The sequence below is a fragment of the Aphis gossypii genome, chromosome X (assembly GCF_020184175.1).
Source record: "Aphis gossypii isolate Hap1 chromosome X, ASM2018417v2, whole genome shotgun sequence".
Taxonomy (NCBI): Eukaryota; Metazoa; Arthropoda; class Insecta; order Hemiptera; family Aphididae; genus Aphis; species Aphis gossypii.
In genome coordinates this window covers 52725262-52744199 of record NC_065533.1, presented here as the reverse complement: position 1 = coordinate 52744199, position 18938 = coordinate 52725262, and the positions used below count along the sequence as shown (strand labels likewise).

The 18938-nt window shown below is 24.3% G+C and overlaps 1 protein-coding gene across 3 annotated transcripts; it reads left to right on the top strand.

Moving 5' to 3' along the window:
• Positions 1 to 642: 642 nt before the first annotated feature.
• LOC114130077 (heterogeneous nuclear ribonucleoprotein L-like) lies at positions 643 to 18543 on the top strand. 3 transcript variants are annotated; one of them, XR_007605622.1, is made up of 18 exons: positions 643 to 1280; positions 1777 to 1864; positions 4572 to 4639; positions 4987 to 5053; positions 5477 to 5567; positions 5675 to 5763; positions 7170 to 7236; positions 7506 to 7556; positions 9103 to 9150; positions 10208 to 10261; positions 10456 to 10510; positions 11369 to 11489; positions 11553 to 11671; positions 12433 to 12559; positions 14036 to 14147; positions 14214 to 14318; positions 17148 to 18164; positions 18445 to 18543. XR_007605622.1 is itself a non-coding variant. In XM_050205666.1 (17 exons), the coding sequence occupies exons 2-17, from the start codon at positions 1808 to 1810 to the stop codon at positions 18032 to 18034; spliced, it is 2118 nt and encodes a 705-aa protein (XP_050061623.1). In that variant the 5' UTR covers positions 644 to 1280; positions 1777 to 1807; the 3' UTR covers positions 18035 to 18228. The 3 variants fall into 3 exon arrangements, 2 of the variants coding, with proteins under 2 accessions (XP_050061624.1, XP_050061623.1); XM_050205666.1 differs by lacking the exon at positions 18445 to 18543 and having other exon boundaries at positions 644 to 1280; positions 17148 to 18228; XM_050205667.1 differs by lacking the exons at positions 1777 to 1864; positions 18445 to 18543 and having other exon boundaries at positions 17148 to 18228.
• Positions 18544 to 18938: the final 395 nt, after the last annotated feature.

Genomic DNA, 18938 nt, shown 5'->3' with positions numbered 1-18938 from the left:
GTTTTGCACTGATGCTATAAATTGTCTTTAGTCATGTATCTAAGCGCCTGCCTACCTATTTTTTCATACTTATAATAATTTACTGAATAATTAATATTATATTTATGTTAAGATATTTTGTTATATTTAATAAAATGATATTGTATTATGTTATATAATAAATTGTTTATTAATATTGTACACGAGCTTATTCAGTGCGAGTACATTATATTTTTGTAAGATTAATAAATCAAAAAGGTAGGCATATGGGTACCGTTCTGCTGTACATTAGGCTTCGAATGGAACATTAAACAAAACAGTAAAATTCCAAATAGCAACATTCCATTTGAATTCGTAAGTAATAATAATAATGTACTAATTCGATAGTCGATCGTCAACTTAAAAATAAAGAACGAAAATTTAATACCTACAACCTACGTAAAAACATAAACATAAGAAAATATGTAACATTATACACATGTAGGACTAAAACGTTTTCTAATAGTACTTAGAAATGAGTCAAGTGACTAAATTTAAATACTTTACAGTAAAAACAATGAATAATATTATAGATTTTATTATATTATGTTTATATTTTATAATAATATACGTGTTTTTGTGTGTGTGTGTGTGTTTTTTTTGTGATAACGTGACATAATATTACGCTCGATATTGAACCGATACGTATCGGACATCGGTACACTCAAATTAATTTCTCGAAAATCTTGTCGTGTCGGTAACCGAATTATTTTTAGAAAAGTAAATAAATTATTGTCGCTTGTCCGAGTGGCTTTGCACTGTCTACCCGAGAACGACAAATAACAATAGATGTCAGATAACGACTACCTAGTAGAGTGCTATATAGATGGCGAAGTCGGCCTCTGACGTCTTATTTCCGATAATTATTAAATAATAACGGTCAACAGCTGAGAGCGGATCGTGTCGACTGCCAGTCCGTGGTTCGGTGATAGTTCTTTTCTTTTAACGGATATCCCACACTGTCGTACATGTATTATATATGTATAGTTATATAATTTACCCGCATAACAGAAGTTTCCCACTAAATACTGAAATTGTGTTTTGTTCAGCTGACGCGTTTTAGTCGTTTACGCTCCGTCATAATTGAATTTAATAATTTGAGGCTAGTGCCGTTCCTATGACAATTTTCAGTTTTTGTCCATACGATATTGTGGCATAAATTATGTTTTAAACATTGTAATATCGTTCCGTCACCAATTGCTGATCGACAGAAGAAATTATTTACAACATTCACGAAGTACATATTAACTATTGTCTATTAGGTAAGTTTATTTCTCGGTTTGTTTATTAATTTGTATACCTTCTTAATGTTAAATTCAACTCGAATATAAAAAACTTTGATATTTTTTTCTTATTCCTCCGTGGTTCCGTCGTATAAATACCTATCATAATAGATACCTACATATCATAATAAAACTAATTTTTACTCATTGTTATTTTGCCTACCTCTTTGAAATGGTTAACTTAATTTTGTTTATCTCATTAGGTATAATTAACTATTTGTTATATAATGATAATTGAACATCTAGTGCATAACCTGAATATTTAAATTAAGTTTTATAAAATCTATTAGGTACTACAAGTATCTGTGCATTTCATTAAATTTGTGTAAATTCTAATTTATGAGTAAAGACTAAGTTCTTATTGTTGAGGAATATTGAGGAATAACAATACCTAATAATATTAATGTGAAATTTAATATTTTCAATAAAATATCTCTTCTTCTTACTAATACTATTTTTTAATCTTAACTTATAGAATTGTCGGCAATATTATTTGTGTTTCTAAAATGGCAAACAACACTTGGAATTCGTGGGTTTCTAACATTCAACAATCGGGCACTTGGGTAATATTTAATATATATATATCTATATATTTATTTATTTATTTTAATTTAATTAGTTTTCTTTCAAAAAAATACTGGGCTTTACTAAAAAGACTTGTACATAGTACTAAGGTATTAATCATTGTATTTAATCATTGTTATATAAATATTAATAATAATGTCATATAATGTTATAATAAATAAAAAAAGAAAAAAAAGAGACAATTATGTAAAGAAGACATTTAGGTATTCATTTTTATTTTAAAATATGAATAATGGTAAGTTAAATAAAAGCTTAAGCATTAGATTTAATATTTTGATCCTCGTATTTTCTTTTTTTAATTTGTTGTGACTAGGTGATCAATGGAGAATAGGTATCCAAGTGATCAATGTTATGAATATTATCTAAAGCATCAGTGCATCACTTGGGATTTTTATGATTTTCTTATCTTTAAATTAAATAATTATTCAAGTTACTAAAGTAACTTTTATATTATGACCTCTTGACGAGCATTGGACTTATATATAAGTACATTTTTACAACTAATGTTTTTTCTTTATTTTTAAAAGTTTAATCTTAAAGCTGACATATTTATTGTAAAACTTATTTAAGGCATATTTATGTCATTTCTGTATAAATGGCGATACAAATGAGACATGTAAACATCATTGCTCTAAAATTTATAATTTTAGTTTTTTAATCCACTTTTTGAGTAGTACCTACCCTTTTTATTTTCAATTTATTTTTCAAAGAATTAACATCAAGATTAAAATAGATTATTCTGAATTTAAGATTGATCATGTAACGTATTAGCCTGATTAAGACAACATGTGTATTATACATATTTAGTAGCTAGACTATGTGTATACAAATCTAAAGTCATATATCTATAATATAATATTATTATAATCCACAAATAATCAAATAGTGTAGTAGCCAGTAGATAATGTTATTTTCAAATTAAGTAGTGGTATGTCTAATAACCATGTAGAATTGTAAAATATTAATTGGTGTAGTTTTTTCTTAGATAAGGACATTAATATTTGTTCATTTTTATCTTCACTTTATTTAAAAAGTATGAGTATAGAATGTCCAACAGTGCTAATGGGCTTATCAGTATAAGTATTTCAATAGTTATCTAGTTACTTCCATTTTTATGAAAATCAGTTGTACTTAAGCACAATATTTTACAAACATAGGTATTATCTATTGTAAGTTAAAATTTAGATGTAATTAGATAGGTAGGTATTTAAGTAAAGATTAACAATTTTAATTAAAAATATTATTTGTGGAGATTTAAAACTTTTACTTATATAATTGTATATTACCTATTTACACAATGACATTTTCAATACATTTAGATCAATTTTATAACTACTTTTGTTTATTATTGATAGTTTATAGCGAGGTTTATAGCATATTACTATTAATAATTTAATAATTGATAGAAATTTATTTATATATTGATATATACTACCTTTGCTTAGAATCATTTTTCGTATGAAATGATTTTTCATTGACTTTGTATTATATTTAACACATCTATTAGAATGATTTAATCAATGATGAGGTACATTAAATTCTCTGTTAAATTCCTATTGTTCAGCATAGCATGATCTACTTCCTCATCATTTAGTTTGAATTTTTGAAAGTGTTACTAATGGATGGCTGCTTTCCTAAAAAATTTCACGTATTATGTATAAATGTTATTAAGGATATGGTGTATTTATTTTTAATAATTTGTATATAACTAAGTCTGTTTCACATATACTAATTGTGCTAAAGTGGTATAGATTGTAGATTGCATTTAAAAATAAAAAAATTTGAATTTTGTACTAAGATTAAGCTTATAATGTTTTGAAACTATTTGTTACAATAATAAATTGTAAGTATCTGGCACATAGACAATATTTGTCTAGAAAGAGGCTAATATTTGTTCACTCTTTTGTATTAGTTATTATTCTTCTTAGTTTCTTCCATCACATTTCCTTTACCCTAAAAATTGTATAGATATTAATACATTTTAACAATTTTTCAGAACACTTATTTAATTTTTGTTAACAATACCTATGTATTTAATTTGTATGATTACTATAACTGTATATTTTGCTGTGTCTATCTAATTGTAATTATTATACAGACAATATTTATAAAACAAAAAAATTAAACTATACAGGATTTAAATTATTGTATTTTAGTTTAACTTGATGCTTAAACCTCGGCTTAAACACATTTCATAACGTTTTTCAATGAGAACATTATCTGTATTTCAGTGTTAGCTTTTTACTGCATTTTAATTATGAAACTAAAATTAAAAAAATAAGTTGGTACTGCTCTGCCGTATAGTAGGTCACTATAATTGATGTATTAAATTTGAATTCAATGATAGGTATCATTGTATACAAAAACTGAGGTATATACGGAGATGATATTTTGTCAGCCTAGGATATACCTAATTTTAAGTGGTTGGTGAAAAAGGTGGTTTATGTTTTAATGGCCTGAATGCATCAAACCTTAAGTTTTTTTATAATTATTATAAACTAAACTTATGAAAAATCTTATATTAAAATGTTTATGAATACCTATAAAACAATTTGCAAATATTCATGCTTTTAACAAATTTTTGACAATATTTGAACTTCAAATGCTAATAAAAAAAAAATTGTGCCTATGTATTCTTATAATTTTTAAATATAGTTTATTTTACAATATTTATTTAATTTATAGAACATATATGATGGTTTTAAACCAGCAAAATGTAAAAATCAACCTCCAGTTAATTATAAACACAAAAGGTATGTAATTTTTTTTTTTAACATGTTTTATACTTATGATTTATAGTTAAATATATTTAACTGAATAGAAATAATTAATTTCTAAAACTAACTTATTATTTCTTTATTTCAAAGTATGTAAAAAAAAAAAGTATAAATTTGAACTTAATTGTACATTATTTTTATTTTTAATCAATGACAACTTAATATTTTTAACTTAAACAATACATGTTTTTATTATTTTTTGTTTTATCATAAGAATTATAGTTATCCTATTTTAATCACCACTTACAGTGTTTTACTGTAGGTCTGTTTTATATTAAACAATTATTCACTAGTATACCTAGTTTTTAATTTTATTTCTTTAGTGTTGTTGGTTGTCCAAACCGTGTGTTACATGTTGAAATTATGAGGTCTACAGTTAAAATCACTACGGTAAGTAGACACAGCATGTTATAAAACTATTTAATGACTGTTATTAAATAGTTACTTAGATATTTTATCCGCATTACGCATATTATATTAGTTGATAGTTGATATAGTACAAATTCTTAACGATTTTGGTTTGTTTTTAATTTTAAAAAGTCTAAAATACCTACAGAGGTGGAAAATTTCAGGAAAAAAAATTAGGTACTTATTTTAATATGGTAGTTTTTTATTTAAATGTTATTAATAAAAATTTGCCATAAATAAACATATCACTTAATATCAAGTTAAATTTCAAACACTTATTTGATGATACATAAGATTTTATACTAAATAGTAAATAATTAATTTTGCTATTTATTTAAAATGAACCAACTATAGTTAAGAATGGTTCAATAATATATAATGATTATGTTTCTCAACCATGTTTAGCATGTATTGTATTCAATTTTGGTCATTCATGGAGAAATATTACGAATTGTTGTATACAGAAAGTTTCGACAACTTAGGGCATTTGTTGAATATCCTTTTATTTCATTAATATCTATTTGTATCTTAAACGAATACTAAACTATTTTAAGTTAAAATGATTGTATTTATTTTAAATTATTTTCTTAACTGTTCATACATTTAGTAAGGAGGAATTTGCAACAAAAGTAATTGATGAATCTAATCATATTGTTTTAGATTATATAACATTGAAGGCTGAGTATGGTAAGGTATGTATTTAAAATTGAAATTGAAAACATTAGGTACCTTTTTTTTTATTGTAATAATTTGATAGGTTTATTTTATGAGGTCCATGAACTTTCTATAATCACCAAAGCCATTGCAAAAAAATATTCTTGTGTTTCATTGTTTTTCTTCTAAATATACAGGGTGATTCTTTTATCAAACAACACTCATTATTTCCAAAAGTATTCATGTTTTTGAAAATATTTTTTTACATAGTTTCAAATTGTTAAAAAAACAACATTTTTATAAAAAAATTATATTTTTAAATATTTTTTATCCTTATAATTTTTTAAGTTTTTTACTTTTTTGGATGACAACATAGATTTTTAATTTCATATTCCAATGCAGAATAATTTTCTGAGTAATTCAATACATAAAAATCAAATTTAGGGTGAGTAGTTTATGAATTATACTTATTCAAAGTTTAGACAAGCGGAGTAGTGGACAAACATTTTGCGGGGTAACCCCGTACCACTCCACTCTGCGCAGCTAAACTTTAAATACGTATAACTCATAAACTACTCACCCTAAACGTTGTTTTTTTAACAATTAGAAACTATGTAAAAAAATGAATACCTTTGGAAATAATGAGTGTTGTTTGATAAAAAAATCACCCTGTATATTACTTAACTAATATTAACTGCTTAGCATATTTTCTATGTAAATTAAATAAATATATTATATATAATTAAAATTCTTAACTTAACAGCTTTTGTCTTAGTAAATTAGTTTTTTAAAAATGTTAAATATATCTGAATTGAATAACATTTTCATAAAATTAATTGTATTATTAAAAATAAAATAATAATAATTAATAACTATCCACATTTACATAGTCAAATATTTTGTGATTATTTTATTTATGTACTCATAAACAATTATTTTTTTATACATCATACTATTGATTACTACATAATTAATTTGTGAGTTGAACAAATTACAGATTTAATCATTATGTATATAACAGGGATGGCCAACCTAAATGTGTTCATGAGTCACATAGACAAATACCATAAATCATACCAAGAACCAAATTGTTTATAAATATATTTTTTATAATTGGCTACATTTTTATAAATGCTTAAACAAATTAAAATTTATAACAATAATGAATAAATTTTAAGCTTACAACTAAATGTAATACACCATGTTAAATATTGTGATAATAGTTGTTATTAATTTATTTAAAATGTTAATATTTATATTAACCTAGTAAACATAAATTCTAAAATACAATTATCCACATTTGATTTTTTTATTTAGTACCTTCTGTGTTAGCTTAATTGTCTTATATTTGAAATCCAAGTTGGCTTTTCATCTACAAAAAAATGTAACTTAAAATATATATATTATCCTTACATTAATACATTTTTGTAAATGTTTATTTTAGCCTTCCAGTGTAATAGTAAAAAAAAATGATGAACTATCTTGGGATTATTCAAAGTCACCCTTATTAAGTATGTTTATTTGTAATATTATGTAATGAAAATACCTACATAACAAATATTAAAAATATTTATTTATTTTTATATGTAAACAGGTATAACTGCAGTTAAATAATACTTATTGTATTCTTATTATTTGTGGGTATTTAATATTTAAACCCTTAATAATAGTAATTATACAACTTAAGTTCTTTAGCTACATATTGAAATAATTGTTTTTTAAATATTCTTTATTATACTGTTAAAATTAATTTAACTTTTACTGTTTGTATGCTACTTAGAATATGTTAATGGTTTACCTACACTGAAATCTATTGTCGCTATTTTAAAAGGTAACTAAACTTATAATATTATTACATATTTTTATTTAATTTTATTTTTTATAAATTTATTAGTATTATTAATAATAAATAGTAAATACCATACGAAATATACTATATATCAAATGTATGCTAGATAGGTGGGAGAAAGATGAAGGATCTTGGTTTTTAAAATTTTATTTCTCATCTACACAAAAAAAAAATATATAACTATATTGTTAAAATAAAATTTTAGATTTTCAATACCTAATTGTATTATTTTTAGTTAATTTATATCAATAAATAGATGATAATGTATTAAAATCAAATTTCTGTCACCACATAAAATGATATTCTATTCCAAAATGTTACTAATAATATCATAGCATCAATTTTTCTTTTGAGGTTTCAATATAAATGACTGCTTGACTTAATTTGACTTCAATACTCAGGGAAAAAATAAAACAGTATACTGTAAGCATTATGTTGTGTCTTCCAAAACTTGTAACATGGGAAGTCATCCTTCACAAATATTTATATTTAAAGTATTTAATTCTTCAAACACTTAAAGAAAACAAGTTTTATATGTATGACATATGTATATAAAAAAAATCGACTATAAATAGTTAAATAAATCAGTTAAAGATTAGGTTTGTAAATAATGTACCTTATTGAATAAATAATAATAATTATGCCCATTATAATCTAAAATCTAAACAGATTATATCTCAATAATTAGTAACTTAAATTAGTATAAAATAAATTATTGTTTTGATAGGATAGTTGAAAATTATAAAATAAAAAAACAGAAAGAAATTGATATCAATAATTGAATATTTTTTATGTTTTATTTGGATTTTTAGAAATTGCTATGTTTGACTCATTAATCATAACTTGTTTTCAAAAGTTTTCTAATGTTCCATAATTTTTTTATTGTCTGGTGACTTAATTCTAAGTAGCAACCTGTATTTGAATTTCATTATTGTGTAATAATATTATTACAATTATCCCTATAAAGATCCCTTTACCCAAACAAGCAAACTATATTTGACAAATTTTTAACAGACACGAAAGATGCTTTTATGACACAAATTACGATGAATTGGATAGCTATGTGTGGGTCACACAATGGACCGAAAACGCACGTGTAGGTCGCACATTGGACCGATGTCAATTTTTCAATTAATAAATATCAAAAATGTAGTCAATATTTTTTTATATGTGTATGCAGTTATCTTTATAAAATTCGTCAAAATCGTAAAAAATTGCAAACTAATTTGTAGTTGGAAATATAATTAAACTTTAAGTAATAATAAAAAACAAAATTAAAATTTACTATATTTCTGTATTAAAAGTATTATTTTATTTAACTAGCACCTACATGTAAATGGCTGAATTTGATTTTTTTTTTTTTTGTTATAATGAGGGTCTGTAAACAGTCAAAAATCCATATCTTCCTCCTCCTCTTTTAAAAAGTCTGAGCACTCATTTTGATGTATAAAATGATTTTTAAATTGAAAAATGTGTTAATTATTTAATCCTGTAAGTAAAATTTATCTCATATTTGTTTGTATTTTAGATTCACCTCAAAAAAATAGAAACATTGCAGAAAACGACAAAACTTGGGGTCAGTTTTTAATTTAATAAAGATATAGTAAAGTTTCAATAGTTTGAAATAGAAATAAAATAAATATATTATTTTTTAATTTATTTCAATACCAGCTATATATTATTGAATTAATTATTTTCAATCGTATATCCCAGTGGTTCTTAACCTTTTGTAAATCACGGACCCCCTTACCAATTTTTTTCGAATTCCTCTTTATATCTCATGTTATCATAACCAAAATTATAATAAGTATTTTATATTAAAAATTACATAATTAGACATAACAAAACATATATATGCAGAATCATATCTTGTCACTTACTGGCGTGTACTATGTGTTAAGACTGTCGTGGACCTAGGACATGAATTTCTTGAACCTTCAAGACGCGGGGGCACTGGTTAAGAACATCTGGTATATCCTATAGAGCTATTGGTATAACAATAAAAATCCAATTGGATGAACTGCTTATGTAATTTACGTAACGTATAATATGTTACCTGCAGAAATGTTAACAATTTAGACAATGATGAAAATTTCTTATACTAGAAGAAATTGCTATCATCACCGAAACAATTATTATCATCATTTCTTTCCTTTGACCTTTATTAAGAAATATTTAATATCTATACTATATACTTTTTTTCCGGACTATTGATGTTAATATATTTTGGTACATTATACTTAGCGGTTCCCAACCCATGGACCGCGAATAGCGTGGTACTGGGCCGTGAACCACATAATATTAAATATTATATAATATTTTTATAATATAAAATATTATTATATATTTTTGTTGTATACCTAATCATATTTTTGGTTATACTAAAATTTAATCAATATTAGCTATAGGGTACAATTAACAGTATCGAACGTTTGAATGTAGTTTTATCTCATATATATGCATATAATATATATTATATTAATACGTATATAAGTGTGCTATTAGTAGGCCTCAAAGATTTTTTTACAAAAATTGTAGTCCGCACAACTAAAAAGGTTGGGAACCGCTGTATTATAAAATAATAGTATGTATTCTTTTAAAATCAATCTAATACCTACAATTTTATATTTCAGAACTGGTCGAAAACTATGATTTTATTAAACCTGATGATAAACCCATTGCGCCAGGTAACTTTTTTTTGCATATTGTGATTGGGCAAACAAACCACTTAAGCCCTGGTTTCATACAACCAGGGATTTAACGTATTCGTTTATTGTAATGGTGATATATTATTTTACAGATTACACTGTATTATATATTTCCGTATAAAAAAATTTAAAATTCAACAAATTTTTATTATATGTATATGTTATTTTTTCAGGAAAAAGTAGTACGAAACAGATCATTACAACCGCAAACAGTAAAACCCGTAAAACGTATGTATGCTCATACATAAAATATGCAGTAGGGTCTCGTTAATCCGAACATAGGCAAATCCGAATGCGTTTAAGAATTTATTATCGTATCGCCATTTTAATATAATATATACATATGTATGCATGTATGTATATCAAATATATCATAATTCAATATGATAATATTTCCTAGTAATAAAATTTGTCGATTACGTTCGTACATCAAACGTGTACATTGTTTAGATATGAACGTCGAATATGTTATTAAATCAACAAATATACGTAATATGTATTACCAGCTAATATATTAACTGGCTGTATGTACATAATTATAATAGTTTTAATTGTATTTATTGTTTTTTTAATTTATGAATTTTCACGAATTTAATATAAGTAGTAAAAATAAATTTTAAAATTTTAATTTCAAAAAATTGATTTTTCTAAGTCATAGGTAATCAGAACAAATCGGTTATCAAAACGATTTCTTTCCACGATGTCGTTGAGATTAACGAGACCCTACTGTATATGTTGTTCGATCACCGATCGTCGTGTATATATGGGTCAATATTGTACCTATTGCAAGCTTCAGTGAAATTTGTATGGTGTATCTAGGATAAATTTAATTTAAGGTGGTGATTCTGTGATTGTTTACTATCCCCTTGACTTCATAACAAAAAATGTTACCGATCAATTTATCCTATTGTATACAAACTGTATGTTAAGCGTTAAGTAGTACAATGTGGGGTATAAAAGGTGTTATCTATAATCTATATTATGGCTATAATGCTGTACAATGTACATGCCTGTGTTGGAGTGTCTGTCTATTATATATATATATAGATTAGTGTAAGTATACGGTTGGAAAACAATTTTTTTCAGACTTTTGGTGATACCAATTTCCGAAGAATTTTCCATTCTTTCTGTCCGTGGCCTTGATCCAGCTAAAAGCAATTGTAATCGACTTTTCAGACTATTATCTATGTACGCCACGGTGGCTAAAGTACAGTATTTTAAAGTTTTTTTTTAAATTAATCACATTATAATTGATTGCTATTTATTTTAGATTGATTATTTACCTGAATTAAAGTCTGCTGAAGTTCACATCAGTAAATGCAATGATATAAACATATTTGCTCAAGTTCAACAACATTATCTTTCGCATGGATTCAATTTATCATTCCAGTAGAGTATATTTTATTTAATCAATGATTAGTCATCACAAGTGTTGGTTTTTTACGAAAGTCCAATTTTTTATCAAATTATGCGTATATAATATAGCGTGAATTAAAAATGTGCATAACTCACTTTAAAACTAAATAATCGTAAAAACCCAACATTCTAACACAGATATTGTTCTTACCATCAAGTTTTATAATAGGTCGATTAACTCTAACTTTTAAACTAACATGCAGAGTTAAACGTGATCTGTTGAGCTTAAATTTACTATGTTACGCATTTGTTATCGGTGTTGTACGATTGAGAACGTTTTACCTTTTTAGTAACATGATTGAAAACGATTTTTCAAACGACTTTGTCGTTTATCTTAATTTTTAATAATAATTTTTGGGGCTGGAATTTTGATGCAAAGGCATTTTTTTCTGGTGTTTTCAAACGTTGGTCTGTAAGTATGCAATTTGTTTTGGGTGATAGGTACTGATATATTAGAGTAATTTTTTTTTGTCAAAATGAACTTTAAATGCATTTTTGACGATTTTTTGTATTTTTTTAAGGGCATTTAAATCAACAATTAAATTTTTTCATCAAGTATTAGATGTCACATTATTTTTATCTCAATTCTATCCTCCCTTATCCATAACTCAATAGCAAAAAAGTGCTTAGACCCCACCCTCACAAAAAACAAAAATCCTGGCTACGCCACTGATCATACTTTGTTGTTTAATAGTTAAATGTTTTAAAGTGGCAACTTATATTATTTTTTTTAGATATTTAAAAGCTGAATGGATATTGAAAAAACCTTCTATCGATCCATTTATTTTGCCCGATGGATCTCCATCACATGTAGTCTATGATAGAAAAATGAAACCACATGTATTATGTCCACCATCTAGAGTACGTATACAATTATAAATAGTAAATAACAAAATGTTGAATTTAATAAATTAATCCGATTAACAACTTAAAGTATTTTTCCGTTTTTATGAGTTCACAAAATTTATTATAATTGACTGTGCTCAAGAATATTTCAATCAGAGATAATTAAAAAATATATATCCTAGATCTACCTGTAATGATTATTTTTATTCGATTAGCTAGTATATTTAATGTGTGAAACATTTAATACTAAATTATATTTATGTAGATTAAAAATGATAAAATTTACATTTTTAATATTTGTAAAAATGATTATTATAGTTTTCATTTTTTGATTATGACATGTTATACACGTTTGTAAATATTAAACTAAAAAATGAGAGAATTTAGGTAATCAATTTGTTGTGCAGTAGATGTTATGTGTGCCTCAATGTGGAGTAAATCATTAAGGAATTTAATAAATGGGTTAAAATTTAATTCCATAATAAGTCATTGCAAATGAAAAACAATTCTAAACGATAACTGTACGATTAAAGAAATTTATTTTAATAATAATTGTAGTAATTTAGTAAATATACCGAAAACATTGCATTTATTTTATTATTATAATAGTACCTGTATATTTATGTAATATTATTGTTGATAACTTTTGAGTCAATATCAACTTACTGTACAACGGAATTAATGAGTTTGTAGTATAAATAGTTAATAATATAAAATTAATCTAAATGTTTTGAAAATTTTATTGCTTATATAAAATATAAAAATATACGTTGAAAGTTTCAAGTGCCCACAAATAATATTTTTAAATTTTAAAAAATAACTACAACCGTCATTTTTTATTTTAATAATATTTAATATCGTTCATATTTGAAATTAAAATGTTTACATATGTTTAATAATAATTTAAACTTTTGGTGAAAATTTTAAGTATCTAAGGTTATTTGTTTTTGAATTATACTATTAATGAATATCAAAAATTGATTATGGATAAATAGGTTGTTATTTACAAGTGAATAATCAATGTCATAAAAATTTAAATTTCAAACTATCATGACAATTTATATGATTTCATTGTTTTATTTATTTATTACGCACAGAAAATAAGGAATTTTGTTTAACATTTTCAAATCATAAATACAATTTTATTATGAATTTCTTACTAAAAAATAAAATGCAAATTATAATATAATATACATAAATTAATTTTGTTACGTTTTAAAATTAAAACTGTATTTCTTTATCTACCCTTATAATCATGCACAAGTATTAAACATTTTTTGTATATTTTTTGTTGAAAATAATAGTAATTAGTTCTAACTTCTTATTGTTTTTAAATTTGATAAATATTATTAAATTTTCAACATTCATTTACGAATAAAATAATATATAAAATAAATATGTATTGATTTTGAAATTTTATATATATAGTAAATTTCGATCATCTAATTACCCTAATTATTAATTAGTAACATTGTTTGATTTTTATTATAGGTGCTCCAGTTTGAAGGTGCTCCGCCAAGTATGAATGAAATGAAACTTATCGCTCTGTTAAAACGAACGATAAAAATAGAGGATTTTAAGGTGAAAGTGACAACTCCTAAAGGTATTTCTATTACCGGTGCTCACGTGCTCACAGGAAGATTATTTTATTTTGTTTCCTTGTTCGTAGATTCTAAAAATTGTTCGACGATTAGCGGTGAAATGTGGTTTTCTTCTGCCAGTGTAGCTATTGAAGTCGTAATGGAAATTAATTATGCTATTTTTTGGAATAAAGGTACGTGTACATGTTATACCATTTTTTCTTGTGTGATATTTTGTAAATGAAAAAAAAATATTTACATGAAAAAACGATTTGTAAAATAATTGTATTTATTTTATTTTTCAAGTGCCGATTGACTGTTTTATAACTAAGCACCTTATTCTATACAATATATAGTCTTTATGAAATTTAACTAAAGTTTTTTTTTATGTATTGATACATCGAGTGTTACATTTTAGAAAAATCATAAATTTACTTTTAACGTAGAGTTAATAAGATCCGATGATCGATCTTCCAATTCGTGCAGACAATTTTAAATAATTCGGTACAATTGTATTTTATGTATTATTTGCTATCGTATTTTACGATATATTTATTAACATTAGTTGACGCCGTGTTCTTCGTTGCCCGTTAAAAATAACATTTGTATAATATGATTCAAACTTTGTTTAATTTGTTATTTCATATTCTGTTTAGTGGTGCTCAAAACTTAAACATTTTCATTGACCATTTTGAATTTTAAATAACTTGTGGAAGCACCACTTTAAAATGCGAATTTTGTAAGATGCTTTCTAAGTGTATAATATTATTTATTAAATTTGTGGTGCGAATGTACCGTGTAAATTTCAAATCTCGACCTATCACTGTTCAGGTTTTTCGTTAATCAGTCAGTGAGTTAGTCAGGTCATATTAAAGCCATTTCGCTTGGTGTTGCCCGTGAGATTCCCTTATAACTATGCGAACAGTATTTTATATTTTTATTAGGACCCCGCGAGATGCGTTCGTAAATTTATAATTTCTGACCATTAAATTTCAAAGTTATATCATTTTTTTTTTTTACTACGGTTGATTAGATACAATAATGCGCCATCTCATTGGAATAACAACCTGACGTATGTGTCGACTCATTCACCACTTTATTATTAAATACCAATAGCAACCATTTACAAACAAGCTTAACCGTTCTCAATTGAAATTACTATACATTTTCACGTCATTTTCGTATATATAATATATATATATATATTTAATATTATATAAATTAGCAGTTGTCATTTTTATCATTTTTTTCAAAATGTTTTAAAAATAAATTCAGAGAATATCAACGTCTAATTGGCTAATGCCATGTTGTATAATCTACACTTAAAACATTTAGCCGTTAAAAAAATGTATTATTATGAATCATATTTAAAAAAAATATATATTTTTTAACTTACTTATGTATAAATTAAGTTAATATCATCTTCTTTTATGACTAAACGTATAATGTCATATTTTTTGAATTTTTAGTATTAAACAAAATATGTTTTTTTATAATTCGTATTGTTTTAATACGTTTTGTCTATTGAAATATTTTATTTAAGTTTAGGAAACTTGATTTTAAATCTTATACTTGCGTACGCGATAAAATTAAAACGAATCTGTAGACTATAAACAAATTAAAATAAATTATATTGTATGTTTTTAAAAAGCAAACTATATAATTTTGATAAGGCAAACGAATATTTTTATTTTTTATTTCATAATTCTGTTCATCGTCGTCCTTTGAATCGGATTCAATATTTATATTAACTTATCTTTCATTAAAATCATTGTTGGTGTAATTGATTTTTTCATCTTTAAAATTTTCTAAATCTTAACGTTCATTAGTCAATTCTTTAACTGTGATGTTATTACTATAATGTCAGCATATATTTTTTTTTTTTTAATCTAGACTAATCATTACGACTATAATATTTTGCAAAATAAAGATAATCATAATTGTTGATATCTTTAAAATCAGAAAAATCTAAAATCGACATTGATTTGAAGATTATTAGAATCTGAAAATCTCTGTTTAAGGCAATCAATTCGATCATTGGTAACGTTATACGCATAACAACACATTTATACGCTATATAAATTTTATGTTTATATAAAATCGTCATCTGCAATTTTTTTTTTTTACAAACTTCTATAAAAAGATCTTAGGTACAATGTCTAATTCTCGAATTTGAAATAATTTATTAGCTCGACCAACAAACTGTCTTTATTTGTGCGTTTATCATTAATACAAAATGTTTAGAGTGATTTTCAATGGTATTGATTGTATGTTTTATCATATGTATGCTCTAAGAATAACATTGCCGCTTATAGATAAAATAATAATAATAGTAATTAATGAAGTTGTATATGTAAACATTCGTAGATAAATTCGACTGATCAATCATATTTAAGTGTATATTTAAATAATATGATACAGCTTTAAATTTTACATCTGATAATCAAAAATAAATTTATCTTTCGCAAAAGTTGCATAAAAAATTTGAGTTATGCAGTCATTAGAATTATTATATGATTAATTTACTTTACTAAAATGTCGATCTTTCTCTCGCAGCCTTATTGTTTCACCAATCACTGATAATAATATATACATTTAGATTCACTCGTTGTTTTCCATTTCACTTCTTTTTACATTTTCGTTTATATAAAAAAAAAAAGAAAGACCTTGAAGTATTGAGGAAGCTCGTTCCCCTTTCCGCTATTTCGTGTGTTTCGTTTAAGTAAATTTTGTAACATACGCATTTAGTCGAATTCGTTTTTATGGTGAGTACGAGTGCTGAAACTTACACAGTTAACGCGTGGTTTAGTGATTGAAAACATAAACATACTTCGAATGGCCGTACTTCAGTTGCAGTTCACCCATGGGCGACAGGGGGATTTTGGTTTAAAATTAAATTCTCAGTGTGATGTTTATTTATATTAAGCACTTTAAGATAAATATTGTTTTGTACAAATATATACTTAGTGTATTCCCTGTTTTTTGCATTTTTATTTTTTAAAGTATTATTTATTATATTTTAGATTCCAACAAGAAGAAGCACGTATTGAAACTATCATTTATTTCTGAAGTATTGCCAATACTTGAAGTTGTTGTGCCCAAAAAAGAAAACAATAAAGCGATTAAGATCGAAGATAATAAAGCAATCAAAACAGAAGATTTTGAAGCAATTGAAAATGAAGAAAATAAAATGATTAAAACGGAAGATTTTAAAGCGATTAAAAATGAAAATAATAAAAGAATCAAAACAGAAGATTTTGAAGCGATTGAAAATGAAGAAAATAAAATCATTAAAACGGAAAATTTTAAAGCGATTGAAAATGAAAATAATAAAAGAATCAAAACAGAAGATTTTGAAGCGATTGAAAATGAAGAAAATAAAATCATTAAAACGGAAGATTTTGAAGCGATTGAAAATGAATATAATAAAAGAATCAAAACAGAAGATTTTGAAGCGATTGAAAATGAAGAAAATAAAATCATTAAAACGGAAGATTTTGAAGCGATTGAAAATGAATATAATAAAAGAATCAAAACAGAAGATTTTGAAGCGATTGAAAATGAAAATAATAAAAGAATCAAAACAGAAGATTTTGAAGCGATTGAAAATAAAGAAAATAAAATCATTAAAACGGAAGATTTTAAAGCGATTGAAAATGAATATAATAAAAGAATAAAAACAGAAGATTTTGAAGCGATTGAATATGAAGAAAATAAAATCATTAAAACGGAAGATTTTAAAGCGATTGAAAATGAATATAATAAAATCATTAAAACGGAAGATTTTAAAGTGATTGAAAATGAAAATAATAAAATCATTAAAACCGAAAGTATTGACGCGATCATTATGGAAGATAATAACGCAATCAAAACAGAGTATTGTATAGTTATTAAAACAGAAGTTGATTAATCATAAATTAATCATAAAAATGTATCATAAATGTTGAGGTTTTGCTTAGCATATGTTTAAAAAAATGTATATGACATGTCTTAATTATAATTTGTTATCACGGACGTACATAAATAACTCAAGACTGTAGGTAACTTATATTTATTAACATTATTTATATATTATAATATTTTTGTTAAAAGGGTATTTAATTTTTTGTTCTAAATTACATGGTAGTAATAATTTATCTTTAACATTATTTTAGTGTATAGGTATATATATTTATTAATATAGTATTTATACATTATACTTTTTTATATTACATTTTCATTATTAATAACTACAGAAATAATAACAGTTATACAAAATAAATATATTATATAATAACAACATTTATTACATTGTTACCTATTTTCTCATTATAATCATAGGTTTAAAGAACGGAATATTGTATGAAAAATGTCGGTATTTTCATCAAGACTGAATATTTTTTTGAAAACATTTCTTGTCAATATGAAACGCAAAACCATCGTAGATATTCTTGTTATTTGAACATGAAAAAAAATTGTCTTCTTTTTTTACCGTGAATGTATTTTTGTATATGTGTAATATATTTATGACCCAGCTAGGAGGTACCTACTTATTATATGTAAAATGTGTATTTTTATTAATTAGGTATTCTATTAATGTAATATTTTTAATTTTATGTTGACGACGATCGAAGTGTTCTGAAATACTATTATAAATGTCAGATTTATGAAAAAATATCAAAATCAGTATATAGCAGTCGGTATAGGTATAATTTAATATATTTTATGTTTTAATATCTTATAGTACAATATTGTGTTTAATATATATAATACCGGTACCGTTTTGACAAAATGTGGACGAGAATGATAATATGATTAAAAATGTATTCATATAG

Bases quoted from the DNA above. Each gene is read 5' to 3' on its own strand.
- LOC114130077 (XM_050205666.1), top strand. From the start codon at position 1,808: ATGGCAAACAACACTTGGAATTCGTGGGTTTCTAACATTCAACAATCG. The intron at 9,151-10,207 runs GTCAGTTTTTAA...TTTATATTTCAG, and splicing joins AGAAAACGACAAAACTTGGG to AACTGGTCGAAAACTATGAT. The intron at 14,148-14,213 runs GTATTTCTATTA...CCTTGTTCGTAG, and splicing joins GAAAGTGACAACTCCTAAAG to ATTCTAAAAATTGTTCGACG.